Source organism: Pundamilia nyererei, unplaced genomic scaffold (assembly GCF_000239375.1).
Source record: "Pundamilia nyererei isolate P.nyererei 1_Seehausen unplaced genomic scaffold, PunNye1.0 scaffold00237, whole genome shotgun sequence".
NCBI classification, from domain to species: Eukaryota; Metazoa; Chordata; class Actinopteri; order Cichliformes; family Cichlidae; genus Pundamilia; species Pundamilia nyererei.
The window spans coordinates 703,863-723,651 of NW_005187638.1; the positions used below are offsets into that span (position 1 = coordinate 703,863).

The following is a 19,789-nucleotide window of genomic DNA, read 5'->3' on the forward strand; positions in this document are numbered from 1 at the left end:
ACACACACACACACACACACACACACACACACACACACACACACACACACACACACACGCAGCCTTTGTCTCTGGAGAGCAGTCAGCTTATATGATGTATAAGGTGACATCTTTATTTCACTAACCTAGCCTGGCAGGTCTATTAGCCAGCCTGGAGCTTCTCAAACCTTCCCCTGTCAGCGAGCTTATTTTCAGCTGTCTAGTTCATTTCCCCCTCCCAGCCCGTCTCAATCTGTGATCAAAACAGTCATTATTATCCACTGTCACCTACTACCATAGTGAAATTACCCTGCTATTCTATTTTACTAGTAAAACTACTGAAAGCTTTGGCGAGACAATTAAAATGTCCAGAAAAACCTTTCAAAGAAGGACCGGGCTACGGAGCCTGGTTTGGTCCTTTGGTCAGTGGTGGACCGTGACTATCCCAGTGCATCCATCATTTCCAATTTGGAAACCCTTCCTCTTTCATACTATCAGAGATCCTTGATGAAACCAGACTGTGCCCACTGATTCACTGCATTATACTCCAGTAGCAGAACCATCCATTTCCATCCACTCATATTTAGAGAATCCAGGGTCTGAATCACCAAATTCTAATCACATTTACAGCAAGTTCGCCTTGAGCTGGTATACCAACTTTCAATGGGCTTCTTAGGAGTTTGTGCAATGTACCCTATACACCTGCAACTGCAGTCATTTTGCATTAAGTGATTCTAATAAGCACTGAAGTACCGCGTACGTCACCCCTTTGTCCGTTTGGCTCCACGTAAAAGAACGAGACTTCGCAAACTTGCTACGTCCATTTTTTAAATGCATGTTATGTGCACAAGATGATCCAATCAACCGAGCCGACAGTTTTCTGACTGGCCACAAATGAATGAACAACAATGAAGGCTGGATGCGAAGTTCTAAGGATTTATATGAAACCTTTTTGGCCAAATCGAGCAGGCAAATTCCCAAAGGTACTGAGACAAGTATATTTGGTGTCTATGTTATGTATAGAACTGAGAGAAGCCGGTCCATTCAGAGAATGGATGTACGCATGAGAAAGAGGGAGGGCTGGAAGAGAAATAGAGAGATAGTCTTTCTTTGTTTATCTCCAGTGAGAAACAGGCGGCCATATCCATTGTGCTGTGATAAGATGGGTTATCAGCAGTAAACAAGGCCCTGGCCTGTATGAATGGAGCCCAGAATGACTGAATATAGTCTTAAAAACAGATATGTTTAAATAAGTCTGCGTGTCTTATCCTTTCCTAAACATTAGCCCACGTTTTCAGTTTGCGGGGTTCGACAGATGCATATAGGATTCACATCTCATAGCTCTTACTGAAAATGCATTTCAAGCAGCCGCTGTTCTAAAAAGTATGCAGGGTCCTGTAGAAGACGCTGCAGGAGACAGCGCTAAGATGCTTAAAGTCCCTCCACACGAAACACAAAAAAGCTTTTACTAGCTGAACAGCACCAGCCTCATACCTGCAATGTAACAATATTAAACCAAAGAGTGTCGTCTGCTGTTGATCACAGCATCAAATAAATGGGATTTTCTTTGTCTTTTTCATGTCACAGCCTTCATCAGCAGACAGGAAGCACGTGCAACTGACACAACAAAGAAAAATTCCATCAATGGATAAAGGACAAATTTTAAAAAGGTCGAAATGATCATTCAAAAAGAAAGAATATAGCATATATTTAGAGACGCACGCGTTTCCATTTGACTCACTATCCTGATGTTATTTATTCAGCCTAAAGTGGCCATTCAAGGAACTGCAGTTTTCATTGTTCAGCCCCAGACACCAACAAATCCTGCAGCGCTGCATCACCAACGTAGTTACATTATATTATATAATAGTTACAGAGTCTGCCGTCACCGTGGAAATCTATAGAAAAAGGTTCAGATTGTCTGGACGCACAAATCTATTGTGATAACATTGCTCGCAGAGGTAGCAGCATTCTGAACAAAGCTAACAGGAAGCTCTTGGATGCTACAAACGAATTAAGTAATAGCAGGAGTCTCGGTGTAAGGTGCAACAGCAGAGCAACGTGGTGCAACGTGAGTGCGCCCAGCTGCATCTGTGGGATTATTGGCATGAAAGCCTACAGCTTCACAGGGCCGCTCCCCCCCACACCCTTTACTTTTACTTCCCATCCACTCGACACTGCGTGGTCATCACTTAAATCACTTTAAGCATATTTGCACTGCACAAGACATAATGTAGATCGCACAACACTGGACATTATATTTCTTCATTTCCAGTTAATACTTGTACAGCTGCTGTTATTGTATATATATATTTATATTTCTTCATTCATTCTTATATATTTCTATACTGTGTATTTTGTTGTACAGTTACTTTAATTTTTATATTTTATTTGATTCCTTCCTAGTTAAATTGACCCTTTTTAATTTTCATATTTATTTCCTATCTTATTCATAAGTCTTTTTCTCTTTAGGTCACGAGCAGTTGTCTAAGCATATCGTACCGTGTATGACTGTGCATGTGACAAATAAAATTTGAATTGACTCCACCCTCCTAGATTCTCTTTTCTCATTATTTAAACCAGCAGCTCTATCTGCCTCCATAAAGCTGCTCTTCCTTCTCTGCAGCTCACCCGTTATGGGAGACTATATTGAGAGGCCCGCTGTGAGAGAAACCAATCGCGTGGTGTGTCAGCCACCCGACAGAGAAGGACCCAGTAATGGAAGGCCTTTTAAGGTTAAAAAGGAAAAGCTAATTATGATAAAGGGGCTGTAAGTTGTGTGGTTATCACAGTGCTGGGCCTGCTGGTGCAGCAGACTGGTCCCTGACAGTGATAACCAGGCAGAGTAAGACGCCCGGCGCTCTGTCACTGTCACTGTGCCACTCTGTTCAGCTAAAGATGGATTCAGACTCTACAAATTTTATGCCTTTTTTCCCCAAACATGTAATGCACTTTGCATTTGTCAGTCCTTCAATAATGGCAGCCTGCAGTGATTCTCTAGGATTTGCCTCTTTTTCCCCTTTTAGAAATTATCTGCACTTCAAGCATGTTGTAAGCATCTCTAAAACAGCAACTGTTCATCATTAAACCACTTCAAATAATATGAAGCAGAGCTCTCGTGAAATGACATTTCCGCTGGTCGGAGGGGCCGCTTCTCCTGCCCCTCCTGCTCAAACAGCAGCAGAGTGGCGATCCCAAGTCAGATACAGAGGCAGCGAGATAGACCTATCAGCTATCAAGCCACGGGGCACATTAGCGGTGGTGAAGTGAATGAATGGGTACATCCTCCCCCTTGCTCCCCAATTTCTCCTCTCTCCTCTAATGCATTATGCATTATGGCTGTACCTCACTACTATCTCACCTCTCCCAAATGTCTCTACTATTAATATTTCCATCCTTGCTATCTCGATCTCTCATGAGACTTGGAAGCCCACGCAGGAAAAGACGTTCAAAGAAGAAAAAGGAGGAGGATATTTTATAGCCTTGCACATCAAAACAAAAAACAATGATGATGCGCTCGCTTGGTGACACGGACGCAGACACAACAAGGCTTGTCCTCATAGTACGCTGCGTGCTAGCAATGTTGCAGATGTGCAGCTGCGAGAAGTTAGTGGCAGCCCCACAGCACCAGCACTCTGCACTGACCACATTTATATGATTGGACCCAAAGGGACCCTTGCACAGTGCAAAAAGATTACAATAAATCCCTGAAGAGCATCTACATGACAGAAGGGCAGCGATGGGTCTCGTTCAAAGTGTGCGCACTAATCTGTGGTTAACTGTGCAGATAAACTCCACACGCACACCATTAAAGTCACACCTTCACACAATGTGTGCGCGCACGTTTTCACTCTTACCTGCTCTGTCACTAGCGAACCTTTTAGAGATAGTTGCACGTTAGCTACAAGCCCTGGAGGTACAATGTGAGACTAGACTAAACTACGTAAGACACCACTTACTAACATTTCCCAAAATACTCCTGACTGGCTGAGTCAGAGAGTATCACGGCTCGTGGTGAAGCTGTGTTGATGGAAGCTAGAGCCCTTCTGGGACTAATGCACAGCTTTCATTGATATCAGCCATCAGCTGTTAAAAGTGAACAGAGTCAGGAATGTACGTCTCATGTTGTTTCCTGTTCTACAAAAAGAAAACAGCATGTTGTTCAATTTGTCTTTTGTAAAATTGATGCATAAATTTCAATAAAAATGTCTGAGGGAAAGGAAGTGAACCGAGTCTGGGCTAGATCCGTTTTCTTCTCCAATCCAGGGTCATAATGGAGCTAGAGTCTGTCATAGGAACGAGGAAGGGCAGGGAGACCCTGCACAGGTCGCACTCACATTCACACCTGTGGACAGTTTACAATCACTATTTAATCTAACCTTACTAACTGCATGTCTCTGGATTATGGGAGGAAGCCAGAGTACCCAGAAGGAACACATGAAGATGTGGGCGACCGTGGCTCAAGAGTCGGCAGTTCGTCTTGTGATCGGCTCGGACAGTCTCGGTCGTTGTGTCCTTGGGCAAGACACTTCACCTACTGCCTCCTGGTGATGGTCAGAGGGGCTGATGGCGCAATATGGCGCCAGGGCAGCTGTGGCTACAACTGTAGCTGCCATCACCAGTGTGTGAACGTGAGAGTGAATGAATAGTAAAGCACTTTGAGGGTCTCAAAACGCGCTATACAAATGCAATCTATTATTATAAGACACGAGAAGAACAAACTCCGATCAGATGGTGGATTTGCACCCAGCACAGATCTTCTTCCGACGTTGGCCAACTTTTGATCTGTTGTCTATGAAGATGGATCCCACGCGATCCAGGCTGTGGGGAGGCCAATCCATGACTGATAGTGAGCTTTTCTATCCCAGTATGCTTCTACTGCACCGGCAGTGTGTTTGGGATCATGGAGCCAACGCAAACGCTTCCCAGATGGCGTTGCATGCTGGATCCAAATCTGACAGTATGTTGTACTTTAAATAGTTTTGACAACATCAGAATCAGAATACTTTATTAATCCCGAAGGAAATTCTGCAGCACCACTGAAAGAAATGCAGACAGAAACCATGACAGAGCCTCCAGCATGTTTTACAATGACTTCAGACACTCAGTCTTCTACCTTGCTCCTTATTTTGAGTCTGGATTCATCGCTCCATAAGCCTGTTGCTACTGGCGTTTCTGTTAAAACATGCCTTTCACATACTGTTTTCGGGTTGCCACAGTCAGGACACTCTGCAGACTACGACAAGAACTCCAAGTTTTCTACCAATAGCACTTCAGGGATTACCTTGTTAAAGCCTCTTTAAAGTAAAGAAACACTGCTGTGTGTCTATCGAAATGTGTCATCTTTGACATTTTTATAGATTCAACTAAAGAAACAAATTATGATGATGGATGAGAACCTCCTCCCCTCAGTCAGAACTGTGATAGATGGATGACCCAGAACATATTGCCAAGACAACAAAGAAGTGGCTAAAGTAAACATCACCTTCAAAGCCTTTACGTACAACATATTTCTCTGTCACGTACTGCTGACATAGCACAGAGTGAGGCTTCAGTCAGCTTTACTACATATACAGCTGTAGCCAAGCCTGATTCTTTGTTAGGTGCAGCAAAACCAAACAAACACAAGGACCCAATTTAGTCCAAATGCACCTTCCTGGATGTAAAAGGGAAACTTTTTAAAAGGGAGTTGATGACATATTGAGTGTCCTCGGAGAAGCAGAGATGACAGCGCTGACTCCAGAAAATTCTTCTATGGACTCCATTAAACTTCTCTCTCCAAATACAAAGAACCTTTAAAAAGCTATTTATTTTAATGGTTCTGGTTGAGGAATCAGTGTCCCTCTATAAACACACTCAGGTTGCTGCTGCAGGAGAACGCAACAGAATTTAGAGAAACATGAAGCTTTTCTCCGTCGGTCACTGCAGAGAGGCAGCCAGGTATCAGCTGCAGCTGCTCTATCAGAGTCCTCACTCCTGTACTGTCACCTATGTAATGGAAGGCTCCCCTATTTGATTTACAATAGAATGCTGCCATCTACTGGTTATCTTCTATACGAGCACCAAAGAAATCTGCTCACACATGTTAAATGTAAGCAAACAACTTTTTTATTATTTAACAATAAGAGAGCCCCGTGCCTAATCTTAACTACGAGCTGTATCGTTAGCTATAACTCACCACTTTGCGGACCCTGGCCTTGTAGTCGATGTGAAGCTCTTTGTGTTTCTGCAGCGTGGCTTCCAAAGACCTCTTCAGGTCAAGTGCTCGTCTCAACAGCTGCTCCTCAGCACCTGATTTGGTGAACACCTGCACACACAGGGAAACCAGAAGTATAGCTAAGATGGCATCCATCCATCCACTCATCCATCCATCCATCCATCCATCCTCAGACAGCTGCTCAGGCTGCCCTCAGTAATGTGACCAATAGAAATCACGCTGTCAGCCAGCAGGAGCAGGTTTGAAATAATCTAAATAATCGTGGATTCCAAAACCATGGTTAAGCATTGATGTAGGAACATTGATGTATGATAGCAGAGCCACTGCAGGTATTTACACCAGTATTTAACACAGTTAACGCACAGAGGCAGACTTTCTCCAAACTCTCAGAACGCTGACTACGTTCTCTCTGTCCACAATCTTATATATGCTGCTTATATATTCTTACATACACGCAGAAGATACAAATATACGCACATCAAAAGAAGCAATGTTCTCAAAGTACTAAATGTCTAAAATAATATCTCACCCTCTGTTTACATGGAAACAAGTGCTCAGAAGCTTATTTTCATGTTTAATGCAGCGCTAGCAGAGAGGCACTCGAGAGTCTTAAAAGAATGTAACACCATAACAAACACACAAGGGGTGTGTGCGTGTGTGTGTGTGTGTGTGTGTGTGTGTGTGTGTGTGTGTGTTCTTACCTGAACCCAGCCCTGCACAGCTGGCAGATGTTTGGTTGTTATGAGTTTATGGAGGTCTATCACAGTGGAAACCACCGGCTCGTTATCCTCCGTCTCCTTCACATGAAGACCTGGAAGAAAAACCGCGCTCACTGGTCTGACTGTGCGAACACATTAACAGGAAGGACTATCAGAGGCCTGTTTTGAGAAGGATTCTCATCAAACAGCATGATCCATTTACCTGGACACCGCTGCTCTACTCAGAAGAGCCCCGTGATATTATTTAGACATTTGTATATGAAATGCCACAAGTGCAACATCCTTCATGAGTTCTATTAGAGTCAAACTTATCTGTGGTGCAGTCACATGTTTACAGGCTTTAATCAAACAGGCACTGTGTTATGTCTGAATGTTAACGACTGAACTGTAATCACATGTAACACATCGAGCGCTTTACACAGACAGGAAATCTCTGCTGCTCCCAAACCCTCGTCTTCATTTCACTGAACAGACCAAAGGCCTCAGTCTTCAATGAATTTATTACCTGCATTTACTTTTGCCCTGTTGAGATAAAAGCAGGTGCGTTCAGCTCTGAGTGAAGATAAAAAGTAAAATGTTCATCATCCAAAGCCAGACATGCTACCCACACATGCACATCCTGCTGACACAGACATGATGTGGCATAGACTGTGACGTCGAACACATTTCTGGATGTAGCAACTAACCCTTTTCATCACTTTGAGTGCAGTCTGACACACAGCCCTACAAATAAGTGGTTAGACTGGATAGTGTGTGAATGCTACACTCTAAATTGCCAGTTTATAAGCTACGCTGTATAAATGTATTAGCTTAATAATGTCCAGAGGCTGTTTCGGGAGTAACGTTTGTGGTGTGTTCGAAGGTTTTGCTGTGATTTATTGTTTTCTTCACTGGAGTTTCAACGTCAAGCTTCCACATGTGTGTGTTCTACGCACCAGGACTGAGGTTCAGATCCAGACTGTAGGAGTGAGATATGAGGCCTGAGTTCCTGATAAAGTCTTCATCACCAGCCTCTTCTTCATTGTCTGTATTACTTTCCTCCTGCTCGCTCTCTTCTTCTTGCTCCTCCATGACTTCCCTCCTTTCAGCTTCCTTACTTTTGTCCATTTCCTGCTTCTCCCCATCCTTGCCTTCTGTACCTTCAGACCTTTTCTTTGTTTTTTCCCTCTCTCTTTTCTCCTTCCAGTTCTTGCTGTTTTCCTCTGTCATTCCCATGCTTCCTGTATTCTCATCTCTTTCTTGCACCTTTCCCACTCTGCCATCAGCCCTCAGGTCTTTGCTGCAGCAGGGCTGCTCATCATCTGAAGGACACTTAGTGGCTGGCTGGGAGTTGGAGGGGCTGCTGTTGGCTGTTTGGATGTCTATGGGGCTGAAATCTGGGAAAAGCAGCCTCATGCACGATTCCATCTCTGTCAGCGTTGCTTCTATTTCTTGCTGTAACTCTAACAAAGAAACAATATAAAAGTCTTAATGCCCAAACATTAATAACACCATGTGTAAAGATCCAGTTACAAACAAAACCACTGAGACTTTGGGTGTTTAACAGTTTCTGATAATGGAAATAAAAACCTTGGTATTAAAACTAGAAGCAGGGATAACACGATGTCGTTTTACCCTCCATTTCTTTAGCTGCTGCTTCTACTTTCTCCTTGTAGATCCTCTCCACTCTCCTCCGTCTTTCCTCCTCCCTCGTCCTCTCTGCTACTGTTCTCGCCTCAATGTCCTGGAAGTCCACCTGAAAGCATGTACACATTGTTGATCACAAAAACTAGAGAGTATCTTCTCAAATAGTAAATCTACCCATGCACACAAAGATGAACAACTGCCTTTATGGTGGTTCCTCACTCACAAGGTCCAAACAATGTCACTGTTGCAGCTGGTAAACTTATGGCTCTTTAACATGTCTTTACAGATCACCAGCATCCTGCAGTTTCCAGAATCTGTAGTGCACTTCTATTTTTCATAAAGTCCAACTGCTAGAGGATTTTTAAGGCTGATACTGAGAGTTCTGAAATCTAAATCCGATAAGCAGAACACAGAACGCTTCCTAATAACACTCCTTTACCTCGTTGTTTGTATCATACTGCCTGTGGATCTTCTCACAGGTAATTCTGATGTTATTTCAGTGTGTTTTCCTCATGTACAGGGTCTTGCGGCGGATTCAAACCGAGGCCTCTGCATTAGCCTCATACCACATGGGTTGTTTCCAGTTAATAAAAGTCACTCTGTATCTCTGCATCGCTCACCTTTTTAACTTGTTTGAGGAAGTTGTAGCCCAGTGCCAGCTTCTTATAAGCAGAGCCATAAGACGTTTGCCATGACTGCACAGTCTGGACTGCCAGAGCTCTCAGCTTCCTGGCTACTTCTTTAGGAGGAGGGAGGGGCTGCTCTGAATCAGTCTCTACCGTCAGCTCCAAGAACTCCTGTGGGAAGAAGAGAGGCGGAGGAATAGATGAGGGGGACACAGAAAGAAAGACATCCTAATATTAAAGCTGAGTGTTTGTATCGTTCCTCTTTGAATGGGATTCACTGTACGTGGATTTATCCTACACAGATCACTTAGTGCGCAAACGTGAACCGATATCAGCCGAACAGCTAAAAAGACTTTCAGTTTGCCTTCGCGCCGTTACTTTTTTATTTTGTTTTTAGTGTTAAATAACTGTAAGACTGGGACCCGCTCACAACAAACATTCGACTCAACAGTTAGCAGTGCTAGCATGCTAATGGCGCTAGACAACCAGGATGTTTAAACACAAAAAATATCCTGGAGGCTCTGTCACAGGGTAGCATTTCTGCGAGTAGAGTTGAGGATATTGCCAAAACTGATATGATGGCTTTTGTAGCAGTGTGGTGACTGCTATAAAAAGCCACCATTGGCCTTATTCTGCCAGTAGAAAGCAGGTCCTGTAATGTTTGGTGTGCACTGGATGATCTCAGATGATTACTAGTTACTAGCAGCTGATTTACCTGGAAGTTGTCCACTAGCAGCATCCTGAAGTGGTGTGACCTGGAGAAGAGCTCACCGGCGATCTGGAAGGCAGACAGCCGGATCTCAGCATGTTCTTGGTTGAGCTGGGACATCACTGAGTGGTACACATGGTCTATGCAGTCATTAGACACTCTGTGAGGAGTGGAGAACAGGTGCAGAGTAACTAAATTTTATGTTATGAATCACGAAAGAACTTGACATTTGTTGTACTCATAATGCTGACAAAGAATTACACGACTGTATTTAACACGTAACCATCATTTACCATAAATACTGTCAGTTTTCATAAAACCTTTCTTGTATAGACAAATACAAGTTCATACACACTTACATAAATTGCTTTGGATGATAAGGTCTTATTGTATTGAATGATCAGCTGTTTTCTTTCGTTCTTTGTGTAACCTTTATTTGACTGTCCAGTAACTTTTTATCTGTTCGTGGGAAATGGTGATTCTCATCCTGATCCTCTGTGGCAGGCACGTGCAGGGGTTGGGGCTTGAGCTCCTCCCCCTTTCCTGATGGTGCCCCAGGTGGCCTTTTCTTTAGACATTTTTTTTAACGGCGTTCCCTGTGCCTCTCAACAATAACATTTCATTATTAATCACAATTTCGCTAAATAAAATGATCTGGCTTGCATCGGTCACGTGACTACCATTGACCAATGCTCGCCCTTGATGGCAGAGCGCGCTGGTTGCGAGACGAAGACTGATGCAACAGAAACCAGTAAGCAGGGTGTACAGCATACACTGTAGGTAGAGCGTACAGCCCGATCCGGCAGGGAGGTGTGGGAAGCCAGATCAGGTGCCCCCCCTCCTGGCTCTCCTCTCGTCTCTTTTGTCTTACTTGTCTCTATCAACCTTTGAAAAAGTCAGGCTCCAAAACTTTAAAGCTTTAAAAATTTTTACATTTTACTTCTCAGTTACAGTGAATTGATGTCCATCCATCCATCCGCTTCCGCTTCTCCTTTTCAGGGTCGTGGGAGCCTATCCCAGCTGTCTTAGGGCAAGAGGCGGGGTGCACAGGTCACCGGTCTGTCGCAGCCGGGCTAATGCACATACAAAGACAACCATTCGTTTTAAACTCACTCGCGCATTCACACTATGGGCAATTTAGTGTTTCCAATTAACCTATCCCCATTAACTGCATAACTGTGGGAGGAAGCCGGAGCACCCGGGGAGAACCCACACGAACATGCAAACATCAGAGCCCAGCCTGATGGCGGCACTGAACTCGGGACCTGAGGCAACAGTGCTAACCGCTGTGCCACCGTGCTGCGGTGGATACATGGTAGAAAACTAAACAGAAGAAAGTAGAAGAGAAATAACAATGTTAACATAAACCAGTGACACACTAGTTCAACCCTAGCAGAGCCTCCTTGGATGAGGGTGTCTGGTGATAATGGCCAAAAAACCCGATGAATCCAAGGTCCACTACTGACGATGTGTCCCAAGATTTAAATATTATAGTCTAGATCAGATCTCTAATCCCTAAACCAAACCAAGGAAGGTAAAAAATGGCAGATTAACTTGTGATAAAAGGCGAAACACGCCGTGAAGTTGAGGCACACAACGATGCGTCCGCTGTCCTCATAACAGCCACCAAGACTTTCTCCATTTGAAGCAGTGGATTATCAGGCACTGTAACATCTAGTCCTTTTATTGAATTATAACACACAGGAGTATTAAGTTATTATTACACGTTGGTAAATTGTCTTGTGGTAACTGATGAGACAAATGAGCGCGCTGTGTGTGCAACAGCACGACAAATATTACCTGTCCTTTTATTAACTGCACAACTGTGCTGGTCATTAGCTGCTAGCTAACTGAGTAAGAGTGTCATGGGTCTGTAGGTCTGTCCACGCTTTAGGGAACATATTTAGTTTTAAAGCAAGTTCCCTGCCTTTCTTGGGGGTTTATATTTCACTAAAAACTGATATGCATATCCACATAATTATGGATTAAAACACACTGTCTTTCTAAGAAAATACATTAAGAAACAGATTATATTAGATTTACATTGAAAATAAGACAAAATGCTGAATTTACAGCAGCAAAATGATTTTATCTCTACAGTTTAAACATTTAAAAGCTTTCTGCACAGAGCGGAGAGTCAAGCAAATTGAATCATCATAAATACATTATTTAATATTTATTACTTTATTATTATAGCACCTGGAATAATTAATAAGAGAAGGATTCTGGAAAGTGGCCATAGTATGTACAGTGTAAAATGTCACTGTATGTGCATGTGTGTGTGTATTTTATGTGTATAGATTTTTTGGCTGAATTCTTATTTTATTGTAATCTCATTAGACTTGTTCTATCAGCTACAATCTCTCCTGTGGACTTTTTAATCTCTCACGTCTCAGATCATCACAGCCCTGCCCTCCAGCACTATCAGCAGCAACAGTAACCCCTCAACAGCAACGCTGCACCCATCAGGTAACACATGGGCTATGTTTGCATTGCATTGTCCCCACTTGATGACAGTGATATAGTATGAAGTGATATTAAATTAGCTTGTTGATGAATGTGGGTTGTTGTTATTCTATGTGCCCCGTTTGACATTCTCTAGACAATCTGTGCGCTTGATAACAGATCTTGGTAGATTCAGGGTTTCCTTACTCTGATGTCAGATACTTGCAATCCTGACCCCTTTCCAAAGGACTGCACATTTTGGAGTCTTTCATTTGTTTCATAATTCCACTTTACACCTACAACTAACTGTGGAAATGCTGATGCCATACTTGCAGAGCTTTTTGACCTCCTTCATTTTGTCTTGGTTGAGCTGTGGCTGTCCTGATGTGGTCAGTTCCTCCACCAACACCGATAGACGCTCCCTCTGAGACAGCTCCATCACTGTTCATCTGCACACAAAAACAGACCTTTAACTATACAGAGTGACTCAAGTTACACAAAGGTAAACCTTTACTCTGAATTAAAATCTTTCATATTCAAACTGGACAGCTGGCAATGCTGAAGTTGAAAAACTTGTTATTAGCATTTTAGGTACACCGCTGCCATTTTTAAGCAAATCATCTGTTATTTTTCACAGCCCAGTATGACCCACGTTAGTAACTGTGACCTTTATAACAGTCGCTGACACACGCTGTTTGCTACTGGCAGTCAGTATTAATCAGATATTTGTGCAGCGCTTTTTATTTTATAAAATTTAACCAGATACAGAAAAATATACACAATTCAAATCAAAGAAACAAAGAAGTCTCCAGATTTCAGGTGGAGTCATTTAAGGCTAGCATCCACCTAGCTGGCACAATCCTAACAAAACACGAACACAACAGCATCTGCCGGTTAGCTTCTTACCAGCTTGTTCAAACACACTGAACCTCAGGGAGGCTTCTGCCGGTTAACGAGTCCCCTCCGTGAGCCGCTTCATTCATGACAAAGATCAACAACTGAAACGCGGCTGTATTTCTCTGTTTACATACGGCAGCGTTTAGTTATGTCATGCACTTCCTGAAAGCGAACGCACTACCGGTTTGACTTTTCAGAATAAGAGCTTCAAACTGTGCCTGTCGATTGTGCTTTATTATCATTTTACTGACTGTAGCTCATGGCTGTCGCTCAGGGGCGAGTGGGAAACAACAAACAGCTGCTTTTCCTAAACACAGTTCTTAAACATCGGCTGCAGTCTGGGTTTGAGAGAGGCGAGGATTTCCAGTGTTAAAAAAACTTTTTAAAAGTGACCCCTTCAAAATAAATGTTTTGTATGGGGGCGTGTCCAAATCATGGACCTAAGTCAGATTTTACATGGGCCTCCGCTTCTACATTAAGATGTATTATTTACGGTCAGCGACCACAAACAGAATTACTAAAATGTCATTTCTCTTTCCACCTCATGGTGGCAGCACAATCTGATCTATGCGACAACACAGTGATCAAAGTGCCATTCACAGAATCACACAGGGAAGAGATCTATTTGCATTCTTTACCAGATTAATCTTGAAAATCGATCTTGTACCCATGCACGGTTGCAAATACATCTACAGTGTCTGCACACTTACTGAAATACAGCAGAGAGAATAATCTAAAAGAAAGTTTAGTGAACATTTTTGTCTGGAAACACTCTTTTTATTTTTATTGTGGAGCTATAAGTTATTTTCTCGAACATACATCAACAGAACACCATCTTTTTCAAATAAATAAGCACATGAATATGTTGAAGTTATCAGTCCAGAATGAAAATATTACTACAAAACCCACCACACCCCAAAAGAGCTAAATCTATCCAAATTCTACTGCAACTTGCAGCACATTCTTGTTAGTTGCAATAACTTGTATTACCAGACGCTTAAATTTCCTGTAACCTATAGAGTAGAACATATTAGTCTTAGAAAATAACATTTCAAATACAATCCTGTTTTCTTATTTTAAAACAGATGAAAAACGTGTTTCCATTGGGTGTAAGTCAGGTTGCCTAAGTTACATAAACAGTAATTGTGGTGGGGGTGTGGTCTGTGGCTCTGCTGCAGGGAAGGGGTGGTGCAGTGGGTTCAGGTCAGGACCTAGAGGAGCTGGAAGTGGACTGCTACACCTGGCACAGCAGACGATGTCCTTCTGTCTGTATGCCACCAACAACACTCGTTCATGTTACAGTATCATTCACACTGTCCAGCACACAGAGCGGCATGACTTTAAAATTGTGTCAAACAGTTTTTACATCCCCATGTGGTCACAAAGTCTGGTTTTCATGAGGCATACAGAGGGGGATCTGGGGATAAGCACAGCAACTTAAGGGCTAACCTTGAACATGCAATCATACAGTGTTGTTTAATACTGTATGTACAGCACTCTATTCCACATTCAGATACTTCAGCTGCAGCTGTTGTGTTGCTTGACGGTCTTCATAAAATCCGTCGCTCTGCTGCCAGTAAACATCCACGTTTGTGATCAGACGTTGCCGACGCTGCCTTCTGCATGAATCTGACTTAACACCCATAACACGCGCACTTACCCAACCTGATGTCTAATGTTAGAGGAAGTGAAGCCAGTTACATCCTGGCAAAGTGACGTTGCTGCAAAGCACATGACCCAGCTCTTGCTTCCCATCAAACGTGCAGCGGGACTACATGGCCATCACCATGCCACCGTCACTGTGAACCAATTCCTTCTGTGACACATTCACTTGTGACGGCAACCAGAAGAGACTCCATACAGCAACAGGGATCACTGCTCTTTGGGATTAGCGGTGTGTGTGCAGTCAGTATGTGCACATCCTCTATAGCATCTGGAGCACATACCTGGACTACACCACCCTACCCACACACCACCCTACCCACACACCACCCTACCCACACACCACCCTACCCACTCACCACAGTGATTGGAAGAAAAGTAACGTTATTGATGGTAAAATCACCCTCGATGTGACCTCTCAGAGAGGCCATACGAACAGCTTCAGACGTGTGGAGAACATTTTTAGGCAACACGTGAAGTATTTGTTGGTTGTGTTCATGCTGACTAATCGCAGCTCTGTCTTCCAGCTCACTCGTTATGTCCTCAAAATTGTGTTCCTTGTCCACTGCTCTGCGATCGACTGTCTGACCCCAACAGAGTAAAAGTGCCAGCTCCTCGATGTACGCCATGTTCACATGAAACGTCAAAGTGCTGTCCTCTGATCATTTCATTTTCACTTGCAGTGCATCGATGAGTTCTACAATCTCCTCAAAGTAGCTGTTCGCTTCTGCTAGAATTATTTCTGACTGGATCATGTCCTGGTACTCTTGCTTCAGAGAGTGAAGAGAAGCCTGCAGAGAGCCGTCTGAGCGGTACTGATCCAAACACACTGGAGCCATTGCCAACAAAGCCCGGAGAGCCTGCAAAAAACAGCACCGACTCTCAGGGAAAGTTCTTTTTAACAGTTGTTATACTATTAATGCAAAATAGATGAAACCACCCACCTTCTCTCTGTAGTCATTCTCTGAAGACTCCAGGAGCTGTGGGACCAGAATGCACCAGCCCTTCTCCAACAGCTCCTCCTGCAAAGACACCTTAGAGTACTGACGCCGCCGCTCATCATGAGACGCGTCCAGTACTGGGTCCAGACCTCCCTGGAAGATCAGCTCCTGGAAGAGGAGAGAAGAGATCATGAGAACGATCCCACGAGCTGGGCACTGGAAAGTCCCAACCTACTGATACCAACTTTAATCATTCAGATCATTTAGACCTTGTATTTGAAGAGGAGCACTGCACTGGGCTTGGAATCGAGGAGCAGGAGCGTGCGTCTACTGTACCTTCTCAGTAATCATATCGTATAACATGGTGACGATGCGTGTACGCAGAATTCCACTGTTGTCAGTCCTGAACAGCTCTGACAGGACCTGCAGACCCCCACGTGTCAGGAAGTGACGCTGTGCATAGGGGAAGTGACGCAAGAGGGAAGCCACTGCAAACAGAACCTAGACAGAACGAACACACACACATATACACTTCAGCTGTGTGTGTGTGTGTGTGTGTCTGTTCTCATTCTTACAAGTCATGGTAGTCTTGAGAGTTTCCTGGATGAGAGGTGAAGCATCTTCACAAACCTAAACAAGTCGAGTTGCCTTCTTTTGTCAAGCTCTCTGTGCAACGTGTTGTCTCCAACTTTCTGAACATAAACTGAAAGCTGTGTGTGTGTGCTTACCTTTTTTTGGACTCTGAGTTGCTGAGCAGTGGCCAGCGTGGTTAACAGTGTCTGCAGAGCGCCATTCTCCACGGCTTCAACTTGAACTGCTGGATTACTGCAGGACACAAAGTGTGACAACGCTGACAGTCGTGTTTGCTTTCAACTCAAGTGTTTTGCTCAGAAGAGATTTGAGACTTTCAAGACTCATATTCAACTATTTGACTATTATTTGGAACTTTCCGACGCCTGGAAGTTGCTGCTTGGCTTTCAAAATTCTAATTTGGTTTTTTTCCAAAAAGAACCCAAAACCATGATGCACCACATGTTGTGCAGCCAGTGTTCTGTGACATCATACGATTTCATCTGATAAGCTGCAGCACTGTTGGAGTGTCATCACAATCAGGGTTATTGCATTACAACTCAGTCACATAGTAAACAAGAACAAAACACAATGTTGTGCACAATTTGCAGAGAAAAGTCAAAAATGTATTTAAAAACCACCTGTTTTGATTTTAAACAGCTACAGAAGCTCGATGTGATCACAGACACCACTGTACAGCAAGAAGTGACATATCTGCATATCTGGAACATCAGACTAATCAAGCTTAATCAAGTCTAAATATCATACCTGGCTAATGCAGAGCCCAGGACGAAAGCAGAGCTTTCCTGTAATCTGAAGTCAGAGCTGTTCAGACCTTCTAAAAGGAACTGGAGGCCCCCCATGGAGCACAGAGTCTGAGCATTATCCACCTAGCACACATACAAGCATGCATGCAGGGTTAGAGACGGGACAATTCACCACAGTGTGAAACATCATCCTGTGTGTGTGTTACCTGATGCACCAGATATTCGAGCTCCGTCAGGATGCTCAGTCTTTGTTCGCTAGTTGAGTTGCTGCTGTTGAACTGCTCCAGCAGACGCCTCATTATCTACACATGCAAGAAACTTCATTTGACTGAAGCTCAAAACGTTTCCCAGTAACAGCTCACTCAAGGTCACGTCACAATCATACGCGAGATCCAGGAACACTGATGTACCTGAACATCCGTCTCCAGCAGCAGGTCCAGCTGAGCCATGTCTTTCTTCAACTCCTCCATTGTGCGAAACTTAGAAGCCGCAGAGTCCTAGAAGCGCCCAGCGAGCAGTGGAGACACACAGTAAAGGCTCATATGTGGGCACACTTAAAGCTTCTGCTGCCAGCATGTAATCAGAAGTTCAACAGTGGCATTTGAGCTGCTACCTTCTGCTCTGTGTCCTTGCTTGCAAGCTTCCAGTCCTCTTTTATCTTCTTCATGGCTCGTTTCAGCTCATCGGGATTAAAGGAATCTTCTTCCTCCCTGCAAATGTACACTTTTACTGCAAAGCCATTTTATCTTTTCCTACTACTGCCCCCTACTGGGTGCACTTTGCTGGAAGAAGTATTAAAGGGAGCAAAATAAACTACTGTCTGCAGACTGAAGTTTTAGCCTGGACCCCCACCTGTGCTCCTCTGTCCAGTATTTCAGCTGCTCTTCTCCCAGTCTGACCTCCCTCTCACCTGTCTGCAGATTCAGCCTCACGTGAGAACCTTGTGGCACTGCCTGACCTGTGTGTGCACAGACAGAGTTGCTCAAAATAATTATACGACTGCTGAATATTATGAAACTCGTGAGCTCGCAGATTGATGCGACCCAGAAGCAGCAGAAAATGGATGGATGCAAATACAAACCGATGTTTGAGTCAGCTAATGGCTGTGTATATGTGATATAAGGTCCCGCATAAAAGCCTTTAGTATGTGCAGCAAATCATGTCTGTCAATAACAACAATTACACGCTGCCACACTAATGTGAATTTTTGTGATGAAGTACTCTGAAAATGTTTTGAACCACCCTTCCTGTTGCTACATTTAGATTTTCTGCTTTCTGAAAGTCTTTGCGAGCCTCTTTGTGCACTGGCTGCTTTTCACTTCTTTCCACTCTAGACTTTGTACCTTTTGGTTTGTTAAGCCACTTAACACCGAATCATTCAAGCAGAAAAAACACCAGCTAGGTTTAAGGGTGAACCAGACAACACTTTGTTACCAGCTTGTAAGAGACTAAACATCGTTTCGTTGGCCTTATTAACAGGACATCCATGGAGACTGCTACAGCTACTGGGACTCACTCCCTTCTGGAGCCACCAAAGGAACTGCAACATGGGTAAGTGTTGATTGTTGCATCAATAATGGTTATTTAACTAAATATCACAATAACTGTGTTGGCACGATTAAACTTCACAGATACTAAAATGATGATTTTGCATAGAGAAAATGTAACAACCTTTGTGAGGTTACATGAAAGGAGGATCAAATAAATCCCATATGGAGGCTTCATCTATCCTCATCTGAAGCATTAGATCATACACAAAGTTGTGTTTATCTTAGGACTGATTGTCATTATTCAGACCAGAGAAAAAGCCCTGTGAAGGAAAACACTGAGGGCATGACCTGGTTTAAGTGTCTGCCACTGCTCACTGGGCTGGACAACGTCTAATTCATCATCTTCCACATCATCTACTGCCACGTCTTCCTCTTCACCGTTTACAGCCTCATGTTCTGGGTTTTCCACCACGATTAAATCGCCTCCAGACTGCACAAAGAGAAACATGGGAAGAAATTTAGACACCTCCCTGGTTTAATGACAAACACCTTTCTTTGGGTTTCATTCAAACTCAGATGCCATTTGTGATGGTGCTTGATTATTAAACTGCTGTTTTTTATTTTTACTTACATCAGCATACGAGCACTCCAGCTCTAACACTCCAAGTTCTCTCTAAAGAGGCTAATTAACTTCATGGAAATATACCAGCATTTATACAGCGCCTTTATTCTCTTTAGTGTTACTAATCATGCAAAGCCCCTTTAGACTATGAGTCACATTCCTCCTGAGAAGCGACAGTGCACAGAACAAAGGCATCATCGCTTTCAGCATGTAAAACAAGGAGACCAGTTCTGCTGATTTGCAGCCCTTCATTTTTATTCTTTGCATGAGTCCCGGTACAAGATACTGTCATTTATGGTGTACTGCCATAAAAACACTGATGTCTTCATTTGTTACCAGCAGAGATGGGCAGTAGCGTTACTGTAATCCGATTACTTTTTTAAAGTAAGGAGTAAAAGTAAGGGATTACTATTGCAAAAACGGTAATTAGATTACTTTCCCGTAGGAACGCTGCGTTACTGCGTTACTAAAACCGTGATTTTTTGCGTGAATGTCTCACGACAGTGACGTAAGCGAGTG

General features: G+C 43.4%; 2 protein-coding genes across 3 annotated transcripts in view; both read right to left on the minus strand.

Annotated features, from left to right (window-relative positions):
• uvssa (UV-stimulated scaffold protein A) overlaps positions 1–13,397 on the minus strand; it is a 35,580-nt gene extending 22,183 nt beyond the window's left edge. For both annotated transcript variants that reach the window (XM_005749117.1, XM_005749116.1), the window contains exons 1-8: positions 13,228–13,397; positions 12,651–12,770; positions 9,883–10,036; positions 9,162–9,338; positions 8,530–8,650; positions 7,851–8,357; positions 6,898–7,007; positions 6,158–6,286 (exon numbers count right to left, since the gene is read on the minus strand). In XM_005749117.1, the coding sequence (XP_005749174.1) occupies positions 6,158–6,286; positions 6,898–7,007; positions 7,851–8,357; positions 8,530–8,650; positions 9,162–9,338; positions 9,883–10,036; positions 12,651–12,760 (1,308 nt within the window). In that variant the 5' untranslated portion in view covers positions 12,761–12,770; positions 13,228–13,397. The remainder of the gene's footprint in view (positions 1–6,157; positions 6,287–6,897; positions 7,008–7,850; positions 8,358–8,529; positions 8,651–9,161; positions 9,339–9,882; positions 10,037–12,650; positions 12,771–13,227) is intronic.
• Positions 13,398–14,215: 818 nt separating this feature from the next.
• Positions 14,216–19,789, minus strand: part of sil1 (SIL1 nucleotide exchange factor) — a 7,249-nt gene continuing 1,675 nt past the window's right edge. The window contains exons 3-12 of the mRNA XM_005749118.1: positions 18,997–19,138; positions 18,011–18,116; positions 17,772–17,868; positions 17,569–17,655; positions 17,365–17,460; positions 17,160–17,281; positions 16,550–16,646; positions 16,158–16,322; positions 15,825–15,989; positions 14,216–15,740 (exon numbers count right to left, since the gene is read on the minus strand). Of these exons, the coding sequence (XP_005749175.1) occupies positions 15,543–15,740; positions 15,825–15,989; positions 16,158–16,322; positions 16,550–16,646; positions 17,160–17,281; positions 17,365–17,460; positions 17,569–17,655; positions 17,772–17,868; positions 18,011–18,116; positions 18,997–19,138 (1,275 nt within the window). The 3' untranslated portion in view covers positions 14,216–15,542. The remainder of the gene's footprint in view (positions 15,741–15,824; positions 15,990–16,157; positions 16,323–16,549; positions 16,647–17,159; positions 17,282–17,364; positions 17,461–17,568; positions 17,656–17,771; positions 17,869–18,010; positions 18,117–18,996; positions 19,139–19,789) is intronic.